This window comes from Pyrus communis, chromosome 1, assembly GCF_963583255.1.
Source record: "Pyrus communis chromosome 1, drPyrComm1.1, whole genome shotgun sequence".
In the NCBI taxonomy this organism is placed as follows: Eukaryota; Viridiplantae; Streptophyta; class Magnoliopsida; order Rosales; family Rosaceae; genus Pyrus; species Pyrus communis.
In genome coordinates this window covers 41,558,905-41,578,243 of record NC_084803.1, presented here as the reverse complement: position 1 = coordinate 41,578,243, position 19,339 = coordinate 41,558,905, and the positions used below count along the sequence as shown (strand labels likewise).

The 19,339-nt window shown below is 38.9% G+C and overlaps 1 protein-coding gene across 1 annotated transcript in view; it reads right to left on the bottom strand.

The window, feature by feature from the left end:
• LOC137728085 (probable helicase MAGATAMA 3) overlaps positions 1-19,339 on the bottom strand; it is a 40,453-nt gene that overhangs the window by 2,608 nt on the left and 18,506 nt on the right. The window contains exon 10 of the mRNA XM_068466973.1: positions 15,128-15,139. Coding sequence (XP_068323074.1) covers positions 15,128-15,139 — 12 coding nt within the window. The remainder of the gene's footprint in view (positions 1-15,127; positions 15,140-19,339) is intronic.

Here is a 19,339-nt window from a genome sequence, read left to right as displayed (position 1 = left end):
AGAATATGGGTCATCAACATAAAATATTTTTCAATAAACTTTGTTGGATGTTTCTGATCTAACCTCTGGATGCATTCGATACTGCATCTTCAGCATGGTCACTGGATAGCCAGCTTTCTGAAATCTCTCAAACAAACTCGTTCCATACCTTCAGTCAGGAAAATAAGTGTGAGAGAATCAGATATTTAACCTATAAATCAATAAAATGACAGAGAAAATACATCACAATATCGTAGTTTACCCGAGTTTATTAGCAACGGTTGAAATTACAGTAGCTGGCAGTTGAACCGGGTCACCGATCTAAACGTTAAAATTTTCAGAATTAAGAATGGCTTGAAGCCTAAATATTAAGCACGAGCATTGGCGCACAGTATAAAGTAAATTGATAACACAAAGTAAATTATGAGAAAGCCCTGTAATAGCATTATAATTTACCAGAAATACTTGTTTGCATCCATTTGTCAATGGAACAAGAGTCGCTGGTTCCACCTATATCATACATAACATGAAGTCGGTTAGACTTTATTCCAGTTGATGAAACTTTAGAGAATCATACACAAGAATAAACACTCCCAAGAATTATCAAGAGCCATAAATTCCTAGTTTATATTTAGTATTGCATTGTCTTCAGCTGAAAACAAATAAATAAGACAAGTAGTGGTAACTGTAAATTTTGATATTAGCTGAAAAAATGAATATACATTGAATAGTTACAGAGGAGTTTTATACAATACAAAGACTAAGCATGATCCTAAATTAAAGCTTGTACAAATTGTTTTCTAGTTTACGCATTTGTACAGAATGGAAGGTGAATCAATATTAGTTGACTTTCCATGATACAAGGAAATCACCATAATAGAGAATCTAACTGATTTTACTTTCCTTAACACTCCCTCTCAATTTGGAATGTGTGTCAATGATTCCCAACTTACTAAGAGACAAATTTTGTTCCATAGGGAAGTGAGCTGGCTTTGCACCCAAATATCCAGCATCCTCAAGGATTTCAAGAGCATATTTCCGTTGAGAGAGTGCAATGCCCTCCTTAGATCGAGCCACCTCTATGCTGAGGAAGTACTTTAGTTGGCCAAGATCCTTCAACTTAAATTGTTTCTTTAGAAACAACTTAGTGTCTTCAATATCTTGTAGATTATTACTTGCCAAAATAACATCATCTACATAAACAAGAAGAGCAGGGAATCTATCACATTTGGATCGGACGAACAATGAATAATCCGCTTTGGATTGTTGATAGCCAGCTTGTTTATGGGATTGAGAAATCTTAATGAACCATTGACGAGAAGCTTGCTTGAGTCCGTACAATGATTTGTGAAGTTTACACACTCCCCCTTTCATCCGAATCCAGGGGGAGAGACATGTACACATCTTCTTCAAGGTCACCATGCAAGAGGCATTGTTTACATCAAGATGATGAAGATGCCAATGTTGAGTAGAGGCGATGGCCAGAAGAAGACGAACAGTAACATGTTTTGCAACTACGGCAAAAGTTTCACGATAATCCAAGCCTTCAATTTGGCTATAACCCTTGGCAACCAAGCGGGCTTTATAACGTTCAATGGTCCCGTTAGGATTGAATTTGATCTTGTACACCTATTTGCATCCAACTGGTTTCTTTCCTGGAGGTAACGTTTGAAGAGACCATGTTCCATTTGCTGCAAGGGCAATCAACTCTTGTTGCATGGCAGCACGCCATTTAGGATCACATGTTGTTTCTAAGTACGAATAAGGCTTCTTTTCAACTGAAATGGCAGTAGTGAAAACATGATGCTTGGGTGATAACCGATTATATGAAAGCACATTAGATAATGATAAGTAATACCTGTAGTTCCAGCCAACGCCAAGTTAGATGAGGGAGGAGTCCATGAAGGGAGAGACATACCAACATGATACTCACGAAGATAACCAGGTACCTGTGTACCACGTGTTGGGCGGGAGCAAGGATTTGGTGCATTAGGTGAAGATGGTGTTGTTGGTGGCAAAGAAGAAGACGTGGAAGAAGAAGGGGTAATACAAGAAGGCGGAGATGGAGGTGCCTCAGAAGTGTCATGAGTCTCGAACGATGGGGAATCAATGGGAAAAGGTGGAAGAAAGGTATCGTCAAAAAATGATGCTTGAGTGTGAGGAAGCACGAGGGAGGAATCAGCAGCGGAAGATGGAAAAGGAAAAATATTTTCATGAAATAGTACATCACGAGAGACAAATATTTTACTTGTTGAGAGATCATAAACACGATAACCCTTTTTACCATAAGGATACCCAAGGAAGAGGCAACGTGTGGCTCGAGTGTCGAATTTTGTAGGGGGATGATGATGTGTGGAGGCATAACATAGGCACCCAAAAACTCGCAAATGATTATAAGTGGGCCGTTTGCGAAAAAGTAATTCATATGGTGTTTTACCATTAAGTCGAGGTGTAGGAGTTCGATTGATGAGGTAGGTGGTAGTTAAGATGGCATCCACCCAAAATTTCTTTGAAAGGTTAGCTTGAAAGAGTAAGGCTCGTGCCACATTGAGGAGATGTCGATGCTTCCTCTCTGCTACTCCATTTTTTTGTGGAGTGGAGACACAACTGGTTTGATGATAGTCCCTTTGTCAAAATAATATTTTGCCATTGTGAATTTAACACCATTATCACTACGGATTGTTTTAACCCTGGAAGAGAATTGTGCTTCGACGAGATTAATGAACATGGTGAGATATTGTTGTGTGTCAGATTTATGATGCAATAAATAAACCTATGTACAACGGGTATAATCATCGACAATCGTAAGGAAGTAACGTGCCCCGTTGATAGTAGAGACATGGTAGCCTCCCCAAATATCAACATGAATTAATTCAAAAGGTGTGTGAGTTTTAATAACACTTACAGGAAACTGAGTACGAGTCTATTTAGCTGATGGACAAATTGAACAGTCATTGATATCACAAAAGTTCAAATCTTTAACAAAATGAGATATAGCACGAAAACTTTTATTAGAAATGTGACCTAGATGTTGATGCCAAAGGTAAGGTGAAGTGGTGATAAATGCTGTAACAGAGTTGCACTCGGTTTTCCTCGTAGTATCAACTTAGTATAGTCTGTCTCGTTCAGTTCCCGTCCCAATCATCTTCCCCGATCGTTGGTCCTGAAGCATACAAAACTTATCAGTGAATGTAGGAAAATAATGAGATCTTTTTGCAAGCTGACTAACATATATGAGATTCAATTTGAAAGATGGAACACAAAGCACATCATGTAACACAAGATCCTCTGAAAAACAAATGCTGCTAATATTTGTGACAGCAGCAAGTGCATTGTTGGGAAGATGCACTTGTCGGTTGACAACTGGAGTACTCATTGTTAGCAATCTTGGTGAGCAAACCATGTGATATGTGGCTCCAGTATCAAATATCCAGCTCCTGCCTTTATTGAAAGCAGATGCACAAAAGGATTTACCTGAGAGGTTGCTCATAGCAGAGGTAGTACCAACATGATTGGCCATGGAGCTGAGTTTATTATTCTCGAGTAAAGTCATGAGATTTTGGTATTGTGTCGCCGTAAGACTGTAGGAATGAAGGGGTGTTGCTGTTGAATTGACTTCAGCGTGATTGGCTCTGGGAGCATGGTTTTTGCGGTCCTGGTGATTGGCCTTCCCACAGGCACCGGTGGAGTTTTCTTTCTTTAACTTTCGACACATATCTATGGTGTGGCCTTTCCAGCCGCAATAATCACATTGAAGATGTGCTCGGCATGTGTCTGAAGTGTGCCCAATTTTGTCGCAATGCTCGCACTTCAAGTGAGAGTTCTTGGTGCAAAACTTCTCCTAGAATTACGCGAGTCGTCTCGAACAGCAAAGGCTGTAGCATCAGTAATTGGTGCCTTAATGGTTGAGATAGCTTACTGTTTTTCATCTTGAAGAATGAGCGGATAGGCTTTGTTGACGACGGGAAGAGGGTCCATGAGCAAGATTTGCCCTCGAACTGCAGCGTAGGCCTCATTAAGTCCCATGAGAAATTTCATGGTCTTTTGGTTTTGGTGGAATTGCAGCACCTCTTTCACTGTACCACAAGTACAAGTGGCGATGGAGCATATTATATTTTGCTCATCCCAAAGACCTTTAAACTTCGTATAGTAAGCACCAATGGTCATGCTACTCTGCATACAAGCATGGATTTCTTGTTCAATTTGGAAGAGATGAACGTTATTCCCTTGTGAAAACCGCTCCTTCAATTCTGTCCAAATTTCATAGGCACCCTCATTATAAATCACACTTGCACCAATGTCTTTTGGAATCGAATTGAGAAGCCATGATTTTACAAGGTTGTTGCAGCGGCTCCATTGTTGGAGTTCTCTAGTGGATGTTGCCGACGGCTTCCGAATAGTGTCGTTGATGAAACCTTCCTTATTTTTGGCGCTGAGAGCCATGGTCATGGCACTGTTGGTATTTGACAGTTTACTAACTCAATACCAAAATATGTGGGTGATAAGTTTACAAACTCTATCACACCTCTTTCACTTTGCACTCTCAAATAAAATTGGACAAAGAAAGAAATAGAGAAAGGAGGGAAGCAACAAGCTTTGGCAAAACACTTGGACTTTGATATATGAAAAAGGTTTACAAACTATTGGAATAAGAAAGCTTACAAGCTTCTTCACAATTGGAAGTGGGATTTGGATGGGATGATTTACAATGCTTGAGAACTTGGGTATTTATAGCAAACCAAATGATTAAACTAAGATTATTTATTACCACACAAAACACATTAAATGCACCTAATAATTTTTATTCAACCATACCTAACATTGCCTAACTTTCCATGCCTAACTTTGACATTGATTTTCAACAATAGCTAGTAGCACCCTTTTTTTTATTTGAATTTCCAACACACCTCCTCAAATCAAAACGCCTTCATTCCTAGCATTTCACGCAGTAGCCGGAATGTTTCAATTGGCAATGGCTTTGTGAAGATGTCTGCCACTTGTTCCTTGGTGTGACAGTAGACAAGTTCAATTGTCTTTTGCTTCACATGGTCCCTTAGAAAATGGAACCTGGTATCAATGTGCTTGCTCCTTCCATGTTGAACAGGATTCTTTGCAAGTTTGATTGCAGACACGTTATCTACGTGAATCACAGTCGATTCCACTTGTGGATGACACACTGACTTCAACAGATTTCTTAACCAAATTGCCTCACACACGGTTGAGGCTACAGCAACATACTCGGCTTCACATGATGACAAAGCAACAATTGATTGCTTCTTTGAAGTCCATGAGAAAGCTGTTGATCCTAGAAAAAACACATAGCCAGTTGTGCTTTTCCTTTCATCTTGGTCACCTCCCCAATCACTATCTGAATAACCAAATAATTTTGCATCTTCACCAAAATTATAAAATAGACCATAGTTTAGAGTACCTCTTATGTACCTCAAAATTCTCTTGGCGGCCAGCCAATGAGACTCCCTTGGTGTTTCCATGTATCGACTCACGAGTCCAACACCATAAACTATATCAGGTCTTGTGATTGTAAGGTACCTTAGGCTTCCAACGAGGCTTTTGTACACTGTTGAGTTTACAAACTCACCCTCTCCTCCTTTGGACAGCTTCAATCCAGTTGCGACTGGGGTATTGACAGTGTTGCACTTGTCCATATTGAACTTCTTCAATATGTCTCTCATGTACCTTTGTTGAGAGATGTAGATACCATCACTTTCTTGCTTCACTTTTATGCCAAGAAAGTATGACATTAATCCATTGTCAGTCATCTCGAATTCACTGAACATGGATTGCTTGAACTCATGGAACATTGCCTCATTGTTTCCTGTAAACAATAAATCATCTACATAGAGACAAATAATTAAGAACTCCCCTTTTTCACCATTCTTCATGTAAACTGAATGCTCGTATGGACATTTCTGAAATCCATTTTGGTGAAGGTAGTTGTCGATCCTTGAGTTCCAAGCTCGTGGTGCTTGCTTGAGGCCGTACAAAGCCTTCTTCAAACGATACACCTTATCTTCTTCTCCTTGTACTTGGAAGCCTTCCGGTTGTTCCACGTACACTTCTTCCTCAAGTACTCCATTAAGGAAGGCTGACTTGACATCTAGTTGATAAATTTTCCATTTATGATGTGCGGCAAGAGAGATTAGCAATCTTACCGTGTCAAGTCTCGCAACTGGAGCATAGACTTCATCATAGTCTACTCCATACTTCTGTTTGTAGCCCTTTGCTACAAGCCTTGATTTGTATCGATCCACACTCCCATCTGCAGTGCGTTTGATCTTGTAAACCCACTTGACACCAATAGCCTTCTGATTTGGTGGGAGCTTTGTCAGCTCCCAAGTGTCATTCTTCTCGATGGCATGGATCTCTTCTTCCATGGCTTTCTTCCAACAATCTTCTTCCACAGCTTCATTGAATGAGAAAGGCTCGTGGTCTGCATACAAGCAGAAAAAGTTGGTTTCTTCTTCTTCTTCTTGTCCATAAATCTCTGTGAGACTCCTTAACCTCACTGGAGTTGAGGAGCTGCTTTCCTCACTAGATGTATGACCACTCCTTGCAATTCTGTGCACTGGAGTTGTTGTGATTGTTTGAGCAGGCTGTTGCTCAATCGGTGGTACAACTTCTGGTTCTTCAAAATCAGTGGAGACGATCTTCTCTTTACTGACTTCTTTGTTGTTCCACTTCCATGTCTCTTCCTCACTGAAGATGACATCTCTACTAACCACTAGTTTGCCAGTTAGTGGGTTGTAGAGCTTGTATGCCTTGGACTCTTCACTATAGCCCACAAACACACACTTCTCACCTCTATCATCAAGTTTCCTCCTCTTGGCTTCTGGAACTTGAGCATATGCAACACACCCAAAAATTCTTAGGTGTGTAACATTCGGCTTGTATCCACTCCAAGCCTCTTGTGGTGTCATCCTCTTGACACTCTTTGTTGGACATCGATTCAACAAATAAATCGAACAAGCTACAGCTTCTGCCCATAACTCTTTTGGCAAATTCTTCTCCTTAAGCATGGACCTTGTCATGTCAAGGATGGTTCGATTCTTTCTTTCGGCTATCCCATTTTGCTGTGGGGTATAGGCAGCAGTAAGTTGATGCCTAATTCCTTGCTCCTTGCAGTATGCTTGGAAAGCATTGGAGGTGTACTCTCCACCTCTATCTGATCTCACAGCCACAAGTTTGTGGTTACTTTCTGCCTCTGTGAATGCCTTGAACTCCTTGAAAATTTTTAGGGCAGCTGACTTCTCCTTGAGAAAATAGACCCAAGTCTTTCTACTGAAATCATCAATGAAGGTAATAAAATACCTATTACCTCCATAAGACATGGGATCCAATGGACCACATATATCTGTGTGCACCAACTGCAGTGGTGCCTTTGCTCTCCATGTATCACCAACAGGGAACGATAGTCGTGCTTGCTTGCCAAGCACACAACCTTCACATACTTGGCGTGTGGCTTCAATCTGGGGTAGACCACGAACCATTCCTCCACTTGACAGCAACTTTAGGCCATTGAAATTAAGATGGCCAAATCGAAGATGCCATTTCCATGACTCATCTTCCATTACACCGATGTTGCAGCTTCCAATCTTTGTGTTCAAATTCAACGGAAACATCCGGTTCTTTGACATTCGAACACGTGCAATAAGCTTTCTCCTTGCATTCCTGAGAGTGAGAAGCATGTTCTCCATATGTATAATGTACCCTTTCTGGAGCAGTTGACCAATGCTCAGAATGTTGCTTTTCATACCTGGTATGTAGTAGGTATCGGAGATGTATTCTTCTCTTCCATCCTTCTGGATGATCTTGATCTTCCCTTTGCCTTCAACTGGCAACTTTGAGGAGTCACCAAGACTTACAGATCCATAGGCCCCTTTTTTGAGTTCGGCAAAAAACTCCTTCTTTCCACACATGTGATTGCTTGCACCAGAGTCCAAATACCAAACATCTTGTTGGCTACTGGAATCATGGTGTGCTAGTAAGACTGTAAGTTCTTCATCAGTATTTCCACTTGATTCTGCCATGTTGACATGCTCACCATTTTTATGTGAACATTCATTGGCATAATGTCCATATTGCTTACAGTTGTGACACTGGATATGCGCCTTCCCTCGAGTAGATCTCCACTCCTGAGACTGACCTTGATTTTGTGCATAGCCTCGACCTCTTCCTCGGGCTCGTCCTCGGCTACGGTTGGATGAGCTCCCACGACGTGAGTTCCACTGCCCACGACCTTTATTTGGTTTGTCAATATTCAACTTTGACTCCAAAGCTTGCTCTAGCGTTGTGGGGCTTGCATTCTTCTGAATGCGTTGCTCGTGAACTAGGAGGGATCCTAGTAGCTCTTCTGCGCTCATCACCTCCAAATCCTTGGATTCCTCAATGGCAGTCACCACATGCTCAAACTTAGATGTGAGTGACCGGAGTATCTTCTCCACAACTCGTACTTCATCGAGTCTCTCGCCATTTCTCCTCATCTGATTTACTATCACAATGAGCCTTGAGTGATAGTCGGAGATGCTCTCCCCTTCATTCATATGAGCAGTTTCAAAATCTGCTCGAAGTGATTGTAACCTCACTTTCTTGACTCGATCTACTCCTTTGTAGATTGTACTGAGTGTATCCCATACTTGCTTGCTCGTTGTTGCTTCTGCAACCTTCTCGAACGTTGAATCTTCCAAACCCTGGTATAGAAGATACAGCGCCTTTTGGTCCTTCTTTCGTAAGTCCTTGAGAGTGTTCCTTTGATCCGCAGTATATACGGCTTCTTGCTCGGCAGTGGGTACAACATACCCACTACTGACAACTTCCCATAGCTCCTGTGATCCAAACAATGCTTTGAATTGGATGCACCATCTTTCATAATTTTCTTTCTTCAATGTGGGAACTTGGAGTTGCACTAAGTTGGACGCCATAACTGCTGCACCTGCCAGAATGGTATTCTGGCTCTGATACCAATTGTTGGTATTTGACAGTTTACTAACTCAATACCAAAATATGTGGGTGATAAGTTTACAAACTCTATCACACCTCTTTCACTTTGCACTCTCAAATAAAATTGGACAAAGAAAGAAATAGAGAAAGGAGGGAAGCAACAAGCTTTGGCAAAACACTTGGACTTTGATATATGAAAAAGGTTTACAAACTATTGGAATAAGAAAGCTTACAAGCTTCTTCACAATTGGAAGTGGGATTTGGATGGGATGATTTACAATGCTTGAGAACTTGGGTATTTATAGCAAACCAAATGATTAAACTAAGATTATTTATTACCACACAAAACACATTAAATGCACCTAATAATTTTTATTCAACCATACCTAACATTGCCTAACTTTCCATGCCTAACTTTGACATTGATTTTCAACAATAGCTAGTAGCACCCTTTTTTTGATTTGAATTTCCAACAGGCACGACTCCAGGTGCTATAATTTTCTTCATCCAATTGGTGAGTAACAAGTACTGCTCCAGGTTGATCGGAGTGATGGAGATAGAGAGGATCGTTGGGATCTTCATATTTGTTAACCGCAGACTTGGCTGGGGTTTCAGTGGGTGCCATGGTTTTTGGCGATGCAAAGGATGGTGTTTAGGGTTTTGGGTATCAGGAGCGCTTAGGCTCTGATGCCATGTAAATTTTGATATTAGCTGAAAAAATGAATATATATTGAATAGTTATAGAGAAGTTTTATACAATACAAAGACTAAGCACGATCCTAAATTAAAGCCCATACAAATTGTTTCCTAGTTTACGCATTTGTACATAATGGAAGGTGAATCAATATTAATTGACTTTCCATGACACAAGGAAATCACCATAATAGAGAATCAACTGATTTTACTTTCCTTAACAGTAACCTTATTTGACCAGCCATTCAATAAGGGTAGTTAATTTTTTTTTCTTTTGCTACGATACCAGAACAGTTGCTTACACATAAATCTTTCATTAGCCATACTACGGTTTACTCTTGAACACTTCTGATTATACTCTAGATTGTCGAAGCATTTGTTTATCTCCACCTTACAGATAATGCCATTAAGCACAGCCATCACAGTTTTTCAATTACAGAAAAAAGAACCTCATTCATCCCAAAAAGAAATATACACCATATAAACAGTGCTCAATGGCCAACACTTCGAAAACATGGCGTCTCCAAGTTTTAAGAGTTGAAAACTCAAACTTCAAATCAACTAAAAAACAAAGACTTTCAGAAATAAAGAGTGGAGGCTGCAGTCGTGTCCACCATGGAGCAGCTGCCCATAAGGGCACTACTCAAGGGGCGAGCCCCTCAATTTATATACTCTAGATTGGTCATGGACATAGACTGCCTAAACATAAGTACTGAAAAACAAATAAGATTTATGAAATTAGTAATCCTACTGGATGATGAATTCATTATATTAATATATACAGTTACACTTCCGCATTTAGAATGTCTTCAAGAAAGGAGAGAGGGAAAGGAGTCAAGGTACAAACGAGGAACTATAAAAGGATAAAATAACGGATTACATGAACTTACAGCTTGTGCAGCTTCATCTATTATAACAACATCAAAATCTCGATTCCCATTTGCTGAAAAGACTTGAACCACTAAAGCTAAGGGTAGAAAACACCTGCCATGTATACATACATTACAAGCGAAACTAAACGTCTAAATCTTGAGTTATAACAAAATGCAAAGTATCATACAATTACAGACTCCTCCAAAATTTCTGCTCGAAACCTTCCAGCACCTCCATCTCTGCCTTTACCACCCCCTATACTTCCTTGCTTCCGTTCTACCTGCAACACGAATCTTTCGGTCAACTTCAAGAAACACATATTACGTTAGACCTTTTCTTATCAAGTTCAAGCAACACGACACAACCAACTATAATGTAGGGAATTAACAAAAATTCGACATCAACTTCTACTGTGTTTTGTTATCAGAAGTCGTAAGTAAATTGACAAATATATATATATATATATATATATGTATATATATATGTGTGTGTGTGTGTGTGTGTGTGTGTGTGTGTGTGTGTTATATATCTTTTTATCAATTGGCCTATGGGCTTTGAGTAAACTTCTTTCCAGAGTAATTGAAAAGACCTTCATCAGGGGAACCCATCTAGTGGATGGAAAGCGGTATCGTCTCCTCCAGAGACCTGGATGATGGAATCAAGGATCTAAATAGCAGGACAAATGCTGACTTCCCGTATAAGGCACAGAGAGGGCTTAGGCTTTCAAGGATGAGCAAGGGGTGGTTTCCAGAATAAATTTGATGGAAAGGTAGTTTACTTGTTAATCTGTTAAGAGTAAGGAAAAAACTAACTCTACGTACTATAAAAGAGCTTGGAGTGTGTAACTCCGTGCTTTGACAAATAATCATCCACTGGGCAGGTTTTGGGATTGATAAAGCCTCTACATAAGGCTCCGTCTTTTATTTTTTTGAATGAGCTTCACAACCGGGCAGGTTTTGGGACTCATAAAGCCCCGTGTTCCTTAACAGACTATTCACCATAATCTTAGGTTCTTCTAGAAAACTGGGGAACTGCCCCTAGAATCTGCGATTTAATTACCTTTTGATTTTAACCATTTTAGTTAATAAACCTTTAAAAGGCCTGTTAATGATGTATACTAAAATTAATCACCTTTTGGTTTGTGTTGAATTTTGGACGTATATTTCTTGTATGTATCATTTACAAGGAAGAAGCATATATAAGAGAAGAAAACAGAAGGAGAGTTTACAAGTAACCTCCAACCAATCTCCTTAAATCACTCCTATAAGGGCTACCAACTAATTATAAAAAACAAGGGAACACAATTCCTTAATTCTAGACTAAGACAAGCGAGAAACAATGTCATAAGACCCATGCCACAATGTCATAAGACCCATGCCCTAGCCGAGAGTAAGGCACCCATGCCTTAGCCAAAAGGAAGGTAGGACTTGATTGATTTGCTCCATTTGGACTTCCATACCTTACCTTAACCGCTTCTTCCAATACTCCCCCTCAAGCTGGATCAAGGGGGTTCGTTGAGCCAAGCTTGAACAATAAACGCTGAAATTTAGGAGTAGGGAGGTATTTTGTAAAAATATCAACCAACTGATCATGCCTGCGTGTGTAATGGGTGTTAATAACTTTCGATTGAACTTGTGCTCGAATGTAATGACAATCAACTTCGATATGTTTAGTCCTCTCGTGGAAGACTGGGTTAGAAGCAGTGTGCATAACAGCTTGATTGTCACAGAGCAAAGACATAGGCTGACTACTTGGAAACCCTAAATCTAAGAGAAGACCTTTAATCCAAATGAGCTCACAAGCAGTGGATGCCATTGCTCGATACTCAGCCTTTGCACTTGATCGAGCTATGACACATTGTTTTTTGCTTCTCCATGTGACTAAATTTCCACCCACAAATGTGCAGAAACCAGTGGTTTACTTACGATCAAGGGAATTTCCAGCCCAATCTGTACCTGTGTACCCCATGATAGCAGTGTCACCATTCCTTTTCATCAATATGCCCCGACCAAAAGAGCCTTTAAGATAACGAAGGATTCTTTTAACAATGCGTAAATGAGCAATTGTAGGAGCATGCATGAACTGACTGGCAAGGCTCACGGCATAGGAAATGTCAGGACGTGTGATTGTAAGATAAATCAATTTCCCAACTAATTTTTGATAGTCGGTGATATTTGTGGGATCATCATTTTGTATATCGAGCTGAAGTTTATTGTCAAGAGGATTTTGAGCAGGTTTACAATCCACCATATTAACCTCTTTTAGAAGATCAAGAACATACTTTCTTTGATTTAGAAAAAGTCCTTTCTGAGATATGGCCATTTCAATGCCAAGAAAATACTTGAGTGTTCCTAAATCCTTGAGAGCAAATTTGACTTGAAGGGAATGCTTGAGAGAATTAATTTCCTCAATATTATCACCTGTCACTATAAGGTCATCAATATAAATTAAAACAACCAACTTGCCTACTGAACCGATTCGAACAAAAAGAAAGGAATCAACATTGCTTCTATGAAAGCCAAATTCTTCAAGTACTGAGCTAAGTTTTGAATACCAAGCCCATAGAGACTGCTTTAAACCATAGATAGATTTATGAAGTTTGCAAACCATGTCAATATCATGAAATTGAGGATGACTGGGGGGCAACTTCATGTACACTTCCTCTTCCATCTCACCATGCAGAAATGCGTTCTTCACGTCCATTTGATATAAAGGCCAAGATTGATTAACTGCAATAGACAGCAACACTCTTACTGTGTTCATCTTGGCAACTGGGGCAAAAGTCTCTTTATAATCCACTCCATAGGTTTCGGTAAAGCCACGAGCTACCAAATGAGCTTTATGTCTCTCAACAGTTCCATCAGAGTTGAACTTTGTCTTATACACCTAACGACTTCCTACTACCTTTTTTCCTTGAGGAAGCCTAATAACACTCCAAGTTCCATTGTCATGGAGAGCTTGAAGTTCATTCTTCATAGCAGTTTTCCAAACATCATGATCGTTTGCCTCTTGAAAGCTCTGTGGATCATGAGTATTATCTAGGGCACTGAGAAAAGCAGCATGAGAGGATGAACAATTTTTTGAAGTGACAAAATCTGCATGGGGATATCTTGTAGTATAAATTACATAATCAACAAGTCTAGATGGAGGATGGCAATCTCTTGTGGGATTTCTCCGAGTTAGAACTTGTGTTGGCACTAGTAACTCAGAGATTTGAGATAAGGGCTCTGTGTGAGGGTCTGGAGAGTCATTCCTTGCGCCTTTTTCTTGACAAGAAGGTATGTTAGGTAATGGAAATAAAGCATGCAGAAGCTCCCCTTGATTTGTATCAATCACTTCCTGTGTAACGTAGGGAGATGACTCATCGAACCTAACATCTCTAGACACTACAAGTTTCTTAGTGACTGGATTATACTTATACCCCTTTTGTGTAGATGAATAACCCATGAACACAAACTTAACAGCCCAAGGATCACGTTTGTCACACTGAGTAGGTTGAGTGTGTACAACCCACTCGAGAGACATTCCAACTTCTTGTGAATACACTTCTGGCCATATTCGTAAGAAATGATCAGAATCATTTTCTTCAGTGGTTTCAATATGATATTTATTATCTCAGATATCACTAAAACTCAGCAATGTTCTTCCGGAATGAGGAAAATAGAGGGTCTTTTTAATGGTTAATTCAATACCATTAGACAACATTATACGGGCCCTTCTATATTATTCCATCAAGTTAGATGAACTTGAAAGGGTTGTCAAAAGTGCATTTTTAGGTACAAAGTTAGTAAGATAGTGTTGCTCACGCAAGATGGTGTGTGTGGTAGCACTATCAGCCAGACAACTAACTTCCCCACTAGTCAGACCTAGAAATAAATTAATTGAATCGATCACATGCATATATATAATTTTATTCATTCAATTAATCAATTGAGAAATAATATCCATGACATAATTATCCATAATTCAAAACAAACCAAACCAAACAAGTTATTCCATATTGGGTTCAACAACTAGGGGTAAAAACCACCCGAACATGTCTAGAAAAATAAACTTCATTCTTCCATAGGAGTGGATGTCACCTGAAATTTTGAAACCTCTATAGTTGTGGTACTATCGTCGGGATGATCTACATGTGCAAGGTTAGACTCATGACAGGAATGATACTTGCAATAGCCTCAGGTGTAGCTTGATATATGCGTGACCAATGGTCCATTGATCCACAACGGTACCACATGTCCAATGTAATGGAATTCGATTAAATGGTAGCTTTTCCCTTGTTCTTGAAGCTAGGGGCCTCCCTTGGCAAGGCCTTTGCTTTGTTGACCTTGGGCCCATGACTGGAGTTGCCGCCCATTTCCACGGCTACGATGGTTTTTCTGTCGTTTGTGGTTGCTAGAATTTGTCGCATGCGCTTCAAGCGTAACATTCGAGCCAATGGGTTGAGCTTGATGATTTTTCATCAAAAGTTGATTCTGCTTTTTAGCGAGAAGTAAAACAGAGATCAAATTTGAAAATTTGGTGCCCTATATTGTTGTTGTAGGACAATATTAGTGGCATTGAAGGTCGAATAGGTCTTCTCTAGATATGCATGCGATTCTCGCCAAAGGCGAATTTGAACTACATTATTGCTAGCCTATTATGAGGCCTAGCACACTCCCCCACCTCCTTAGTGTAGATAATATTGTTTGTTCAAAAAAAAAAAAAAAAAAAAAAAAACAAGGATCTCTCACTTACAAGTGAAGAAAAATACCTCTAAATCGTAATATTAACTGACACCACAAATTTAGTTTAAAATATTTGAATTGAAGTGCACCACAGATATATATATATATATATATATATATATATATATATATATCCGAGTGGTTATACTTGTATAGTCTTTTGGAACCTATTTTATTTATGACATTCTTGAATTTAGGTCTCGTTTCATATAGAGGATTGGATTAAAGGGGACTAAACATGAATGAAATTTCTCCTTTCATACTACCATTTTAGGCATCATTGTAGTGAATAATTGCTAGTTTGGTATTGCTGTGCTTTTAAAAAATAAAAAATTAAAAAAAAATTAAAAATTAAAAAAAAAAACCTACTTCTACTGTGATGTGAGAATAAACAGCTGTAAAATAAAAATGTTGAGTGTTTGGTAAATTTTTTTTTTTTTTTTTTTTTTTTTTGTAAAATTGGTTATAAAAAAATTTAAAAAAAATTTCTTCAATGTTTGGTAAACTTTTATATAAAATTGTTGTGAATATGCTAAATGACTAAAAAAAGATATGGTATTTAATGTGATATAATAATTGCCAAATAGAATAATGTAAGGGTAAAGATTGTAATTTTGTAAAATTTGGGGGCTATTTTCCATTTCAAAATTTCATTAAATTGGCACTGATCACTATGTTAAAAAAAAAAAAAAAAAAAGTTTTTTTTATAAGCATGGTAGGCTCTACTTTTGCTTTTCTACTATTATTGACATCAGTTTTTTATTTTTATTTTATTTTATTTTTTGTTTTACCAAACACATTTGATGTTCCAGATTTTTTAACATGTTGCTTTTTTTTTTTTTTTTTTTTAAAGCACCACAATCCCAAACTAGCCTTAAGTTTTCTTATTGATTCCTACTTCCAAGTTGGCCACAATGTTTTCAATTTTCTTTCAACATACCTTGAAATGTTTTATGCATTTCAATCCAATCCTCAGCACCAAATGCTTCTTAGCCTTTACATATCCTGCCTACATATTTAGCAAGGGGATGGAGAATAGGATGCTTAACCCCATCCATACATGCTAAGCTTAGAGTTTAAATGTCAATGGCTATACCCCAACTACCCAGTGACCAAACTCTTGCCCATTTAATGACGATTTAAGGCCAAACAATTAAGAAGAAAAGAAAATTGATTGGATTTAAATACAAAAGGCAAACGTTGGAAATCCGATTCAAACAAAATGCTGCTCGAATTATAACAGAAGTTTTTTTATTTTATTTTATTTTTTTATATTAACATTCATAGACTTTCCAAACAAACAGAGCTTATGCTTCACTCGCATGCGGTATGGATCATGATGGAATGCCCTTTTTGTACGTCGGATCCGCCTAAGCATGGAATGATGGGGTATCGAATGTCAATATAAGTTAGATAACCTTGGTATCAAATAATGAGAGCCACTAGACCCACCCCATCTTATTTTCCCACCCCACTCTAAAGGTAAAAATGAAAAACACTCTTTTCCCACCCACTGATATTCCTAAACTATCCCTTACAAAGAAAATTAGTCACCGCCGCATATCCACCCACTCGACAGCAAGCAACCCCCTTCTCACCGTTAGCTAACTCTGTCTCTAATTTAATCAAGACTATGAGGATGAGCAACATCCTCGATCGACCTCGTAGTCGCTCTCTGCAATTACAACTCAAGTAGATGAGTAATCGTAGAAGAGGGGTATCAAAACCACGTCAAATGGGTATGAGAGAATCCAATTATCAAGATTTCTTAAGGTAGTTGTAATAGGTCTATGGTGTTTGATGAAGATTTCAAATGGATGGGAAGGAATTGACATAAGAGATGAGGAAAATGATGGATTCAACTTGGTTGGTGTTGTGTACGGTGGTTTCAACTTGCTAGGCTCGTGTTCTCGTTCCTTCTATTTTCATAATTTAATTCAAAAACAAAAGAATAAAATAGTTAAAGATGGCCTTATAAGTCATTTTGCAAAAGGTTACAATTGTCATTAAAAGTATCATTAAAAAGGGAGTGGAGAAATAATGTTGATGGGTGGGTATATCATCTCCCTAAATAATAAAGACAATTAAAAACTCGTTCATTTTTCTATCTTTTCTAGTGTTTTTCCAAACATTTGAACAAGATTGCTAGATTATACCGCTTCAGTTTGGGGATTTGAAACTCGAAATGGTAACTGGTAATGGATAAAAAAATTCCTGGAATAAAATTCCTGAGGCTACCACTAAAACGAATGCAAGATTGCCAGACTCACCCATTTTTAGCAAAATTTTTAAACAAATATATATATATATATATATATATATATTTTTTTTTTTTTTTTTTTGTTGAACAATTTAGGAATAAGGAATACGATTTATAAAGAATGCCAAAAATTTTGAGCCTCCCCTACCATAAAAGCAATGTTATTAGACCAGTTGGGCAGATACTACCCCAATTGGAGCCTATGAATTACCAATTGCCTATTGACCAAAATTATTAACACAAAACCCATCATTCCTTCCCCTATAAAATGATGCCCCTTCCCATTTTGTAACACAAGAAGAGCAGAGATGACTTACTTAAAGTTGTTTGTGCTATTTCTTGTAGTGGTTATTCTTATCACAACTTCATCCAATGCCCAATACCATGAGGATGACAAGCTACAAGTCACTCCCATGAGACACGAAATTTACAAGCCATCAACATTTATACCACCATTTTACAAGCCGCCATTTCTTCCTCCTATTGTAGTGAGAGGACCACCACCTCCACCTCCGAAGAATCCGCCACCACCCCCACCATTTTACAAGCCACCATTTCTTCCTCCTATTGTAGTGAGAGGACCACCACCCCCACCTCAAAAGAATCCGCCACCACCGCCACCTCAGAAAAATCCTCCACCACCGCCACCTCAAAAAAATCCACCGCCACCACCCCCACCTCAAAAGAATCCACCACCACCACCACCTCAGAAAAATCCTCCACCACCACCACCACCTCAGAAAAATCCTCCACCACCACCACCTCAAAAAAATCCACCGCCACCACCCCCACCTCAGAATCTGCCACCACCACCACCTCAAAAAAATCAACCACCAACACCAACACCAACACCAGCTCCAACTCCAAAAAATCAACCACCAACACCAACTCCAACTCCAACACCAACACCAACGCCAACTCCAACACCAACACCAACACCAACACCACCACCAACACCAGTGCCAGCGGCAACGCCAATATCAACGCCAACTCCCACGCCAACACCAGCACCAACACCAACACCAGTGCTAGCACCAACACCAGTGCCAGCACCAACACCAGTGCCAGCACCAACACCAATGCCAACACCAACATCAACGCCAACACTAGCACCAACACCAACACCAACACCAACTCCAACACCAACACCAACACCAACACCAACATTAACACCAACTCCAACACCAGCACCAGTGCCAACACCAACGCCAACGCCAACGCCAACACCAACACCAACGCCAACGCCAACGCCAACACCAACATCAACGCCAACACCAACACCAACACCAACACCAGCACCAATTATCCGTCAAAATTGAGTCAATATGAGTTAGATAATTCCTTGAAATAAGAGTTGTCGAAATTTAGTTGTCAACAACTTCTAATATGATCGATTACCTATATAATACTATATATTATATAAATATAGTAATATATTACTGCTCTTGTAACTGCTTTAATGAAATTTGGTTTCCTCTTGCAACCTTTATTATGCAATATAAATTGCCAACTATAATGAAGTAACACAATTGTTGTTATAATTACCAACTTTAATGAAATTTGGTTTCCTCTTGCAACCTTTAGTTATATAATTTGCCCACTTTGTCATGAGAATAGATGACATACATTCCTTATAATTAAAAGATGAAGAATACGTGAAAACTACCACAATTGTTGTTACAAAATCTCTTTCAAAAAAGTGCATCATGTGAAGTTTCTGATAGTCCAACATCAACAAGAATATATCACGCTAGTACAATTCAAATCATGAATGGAGTACAATTCAAACAACTATATATATCGCCGCCAGTTATCACATTAGAAAAAAATTGGACGAGGAATAGGAACC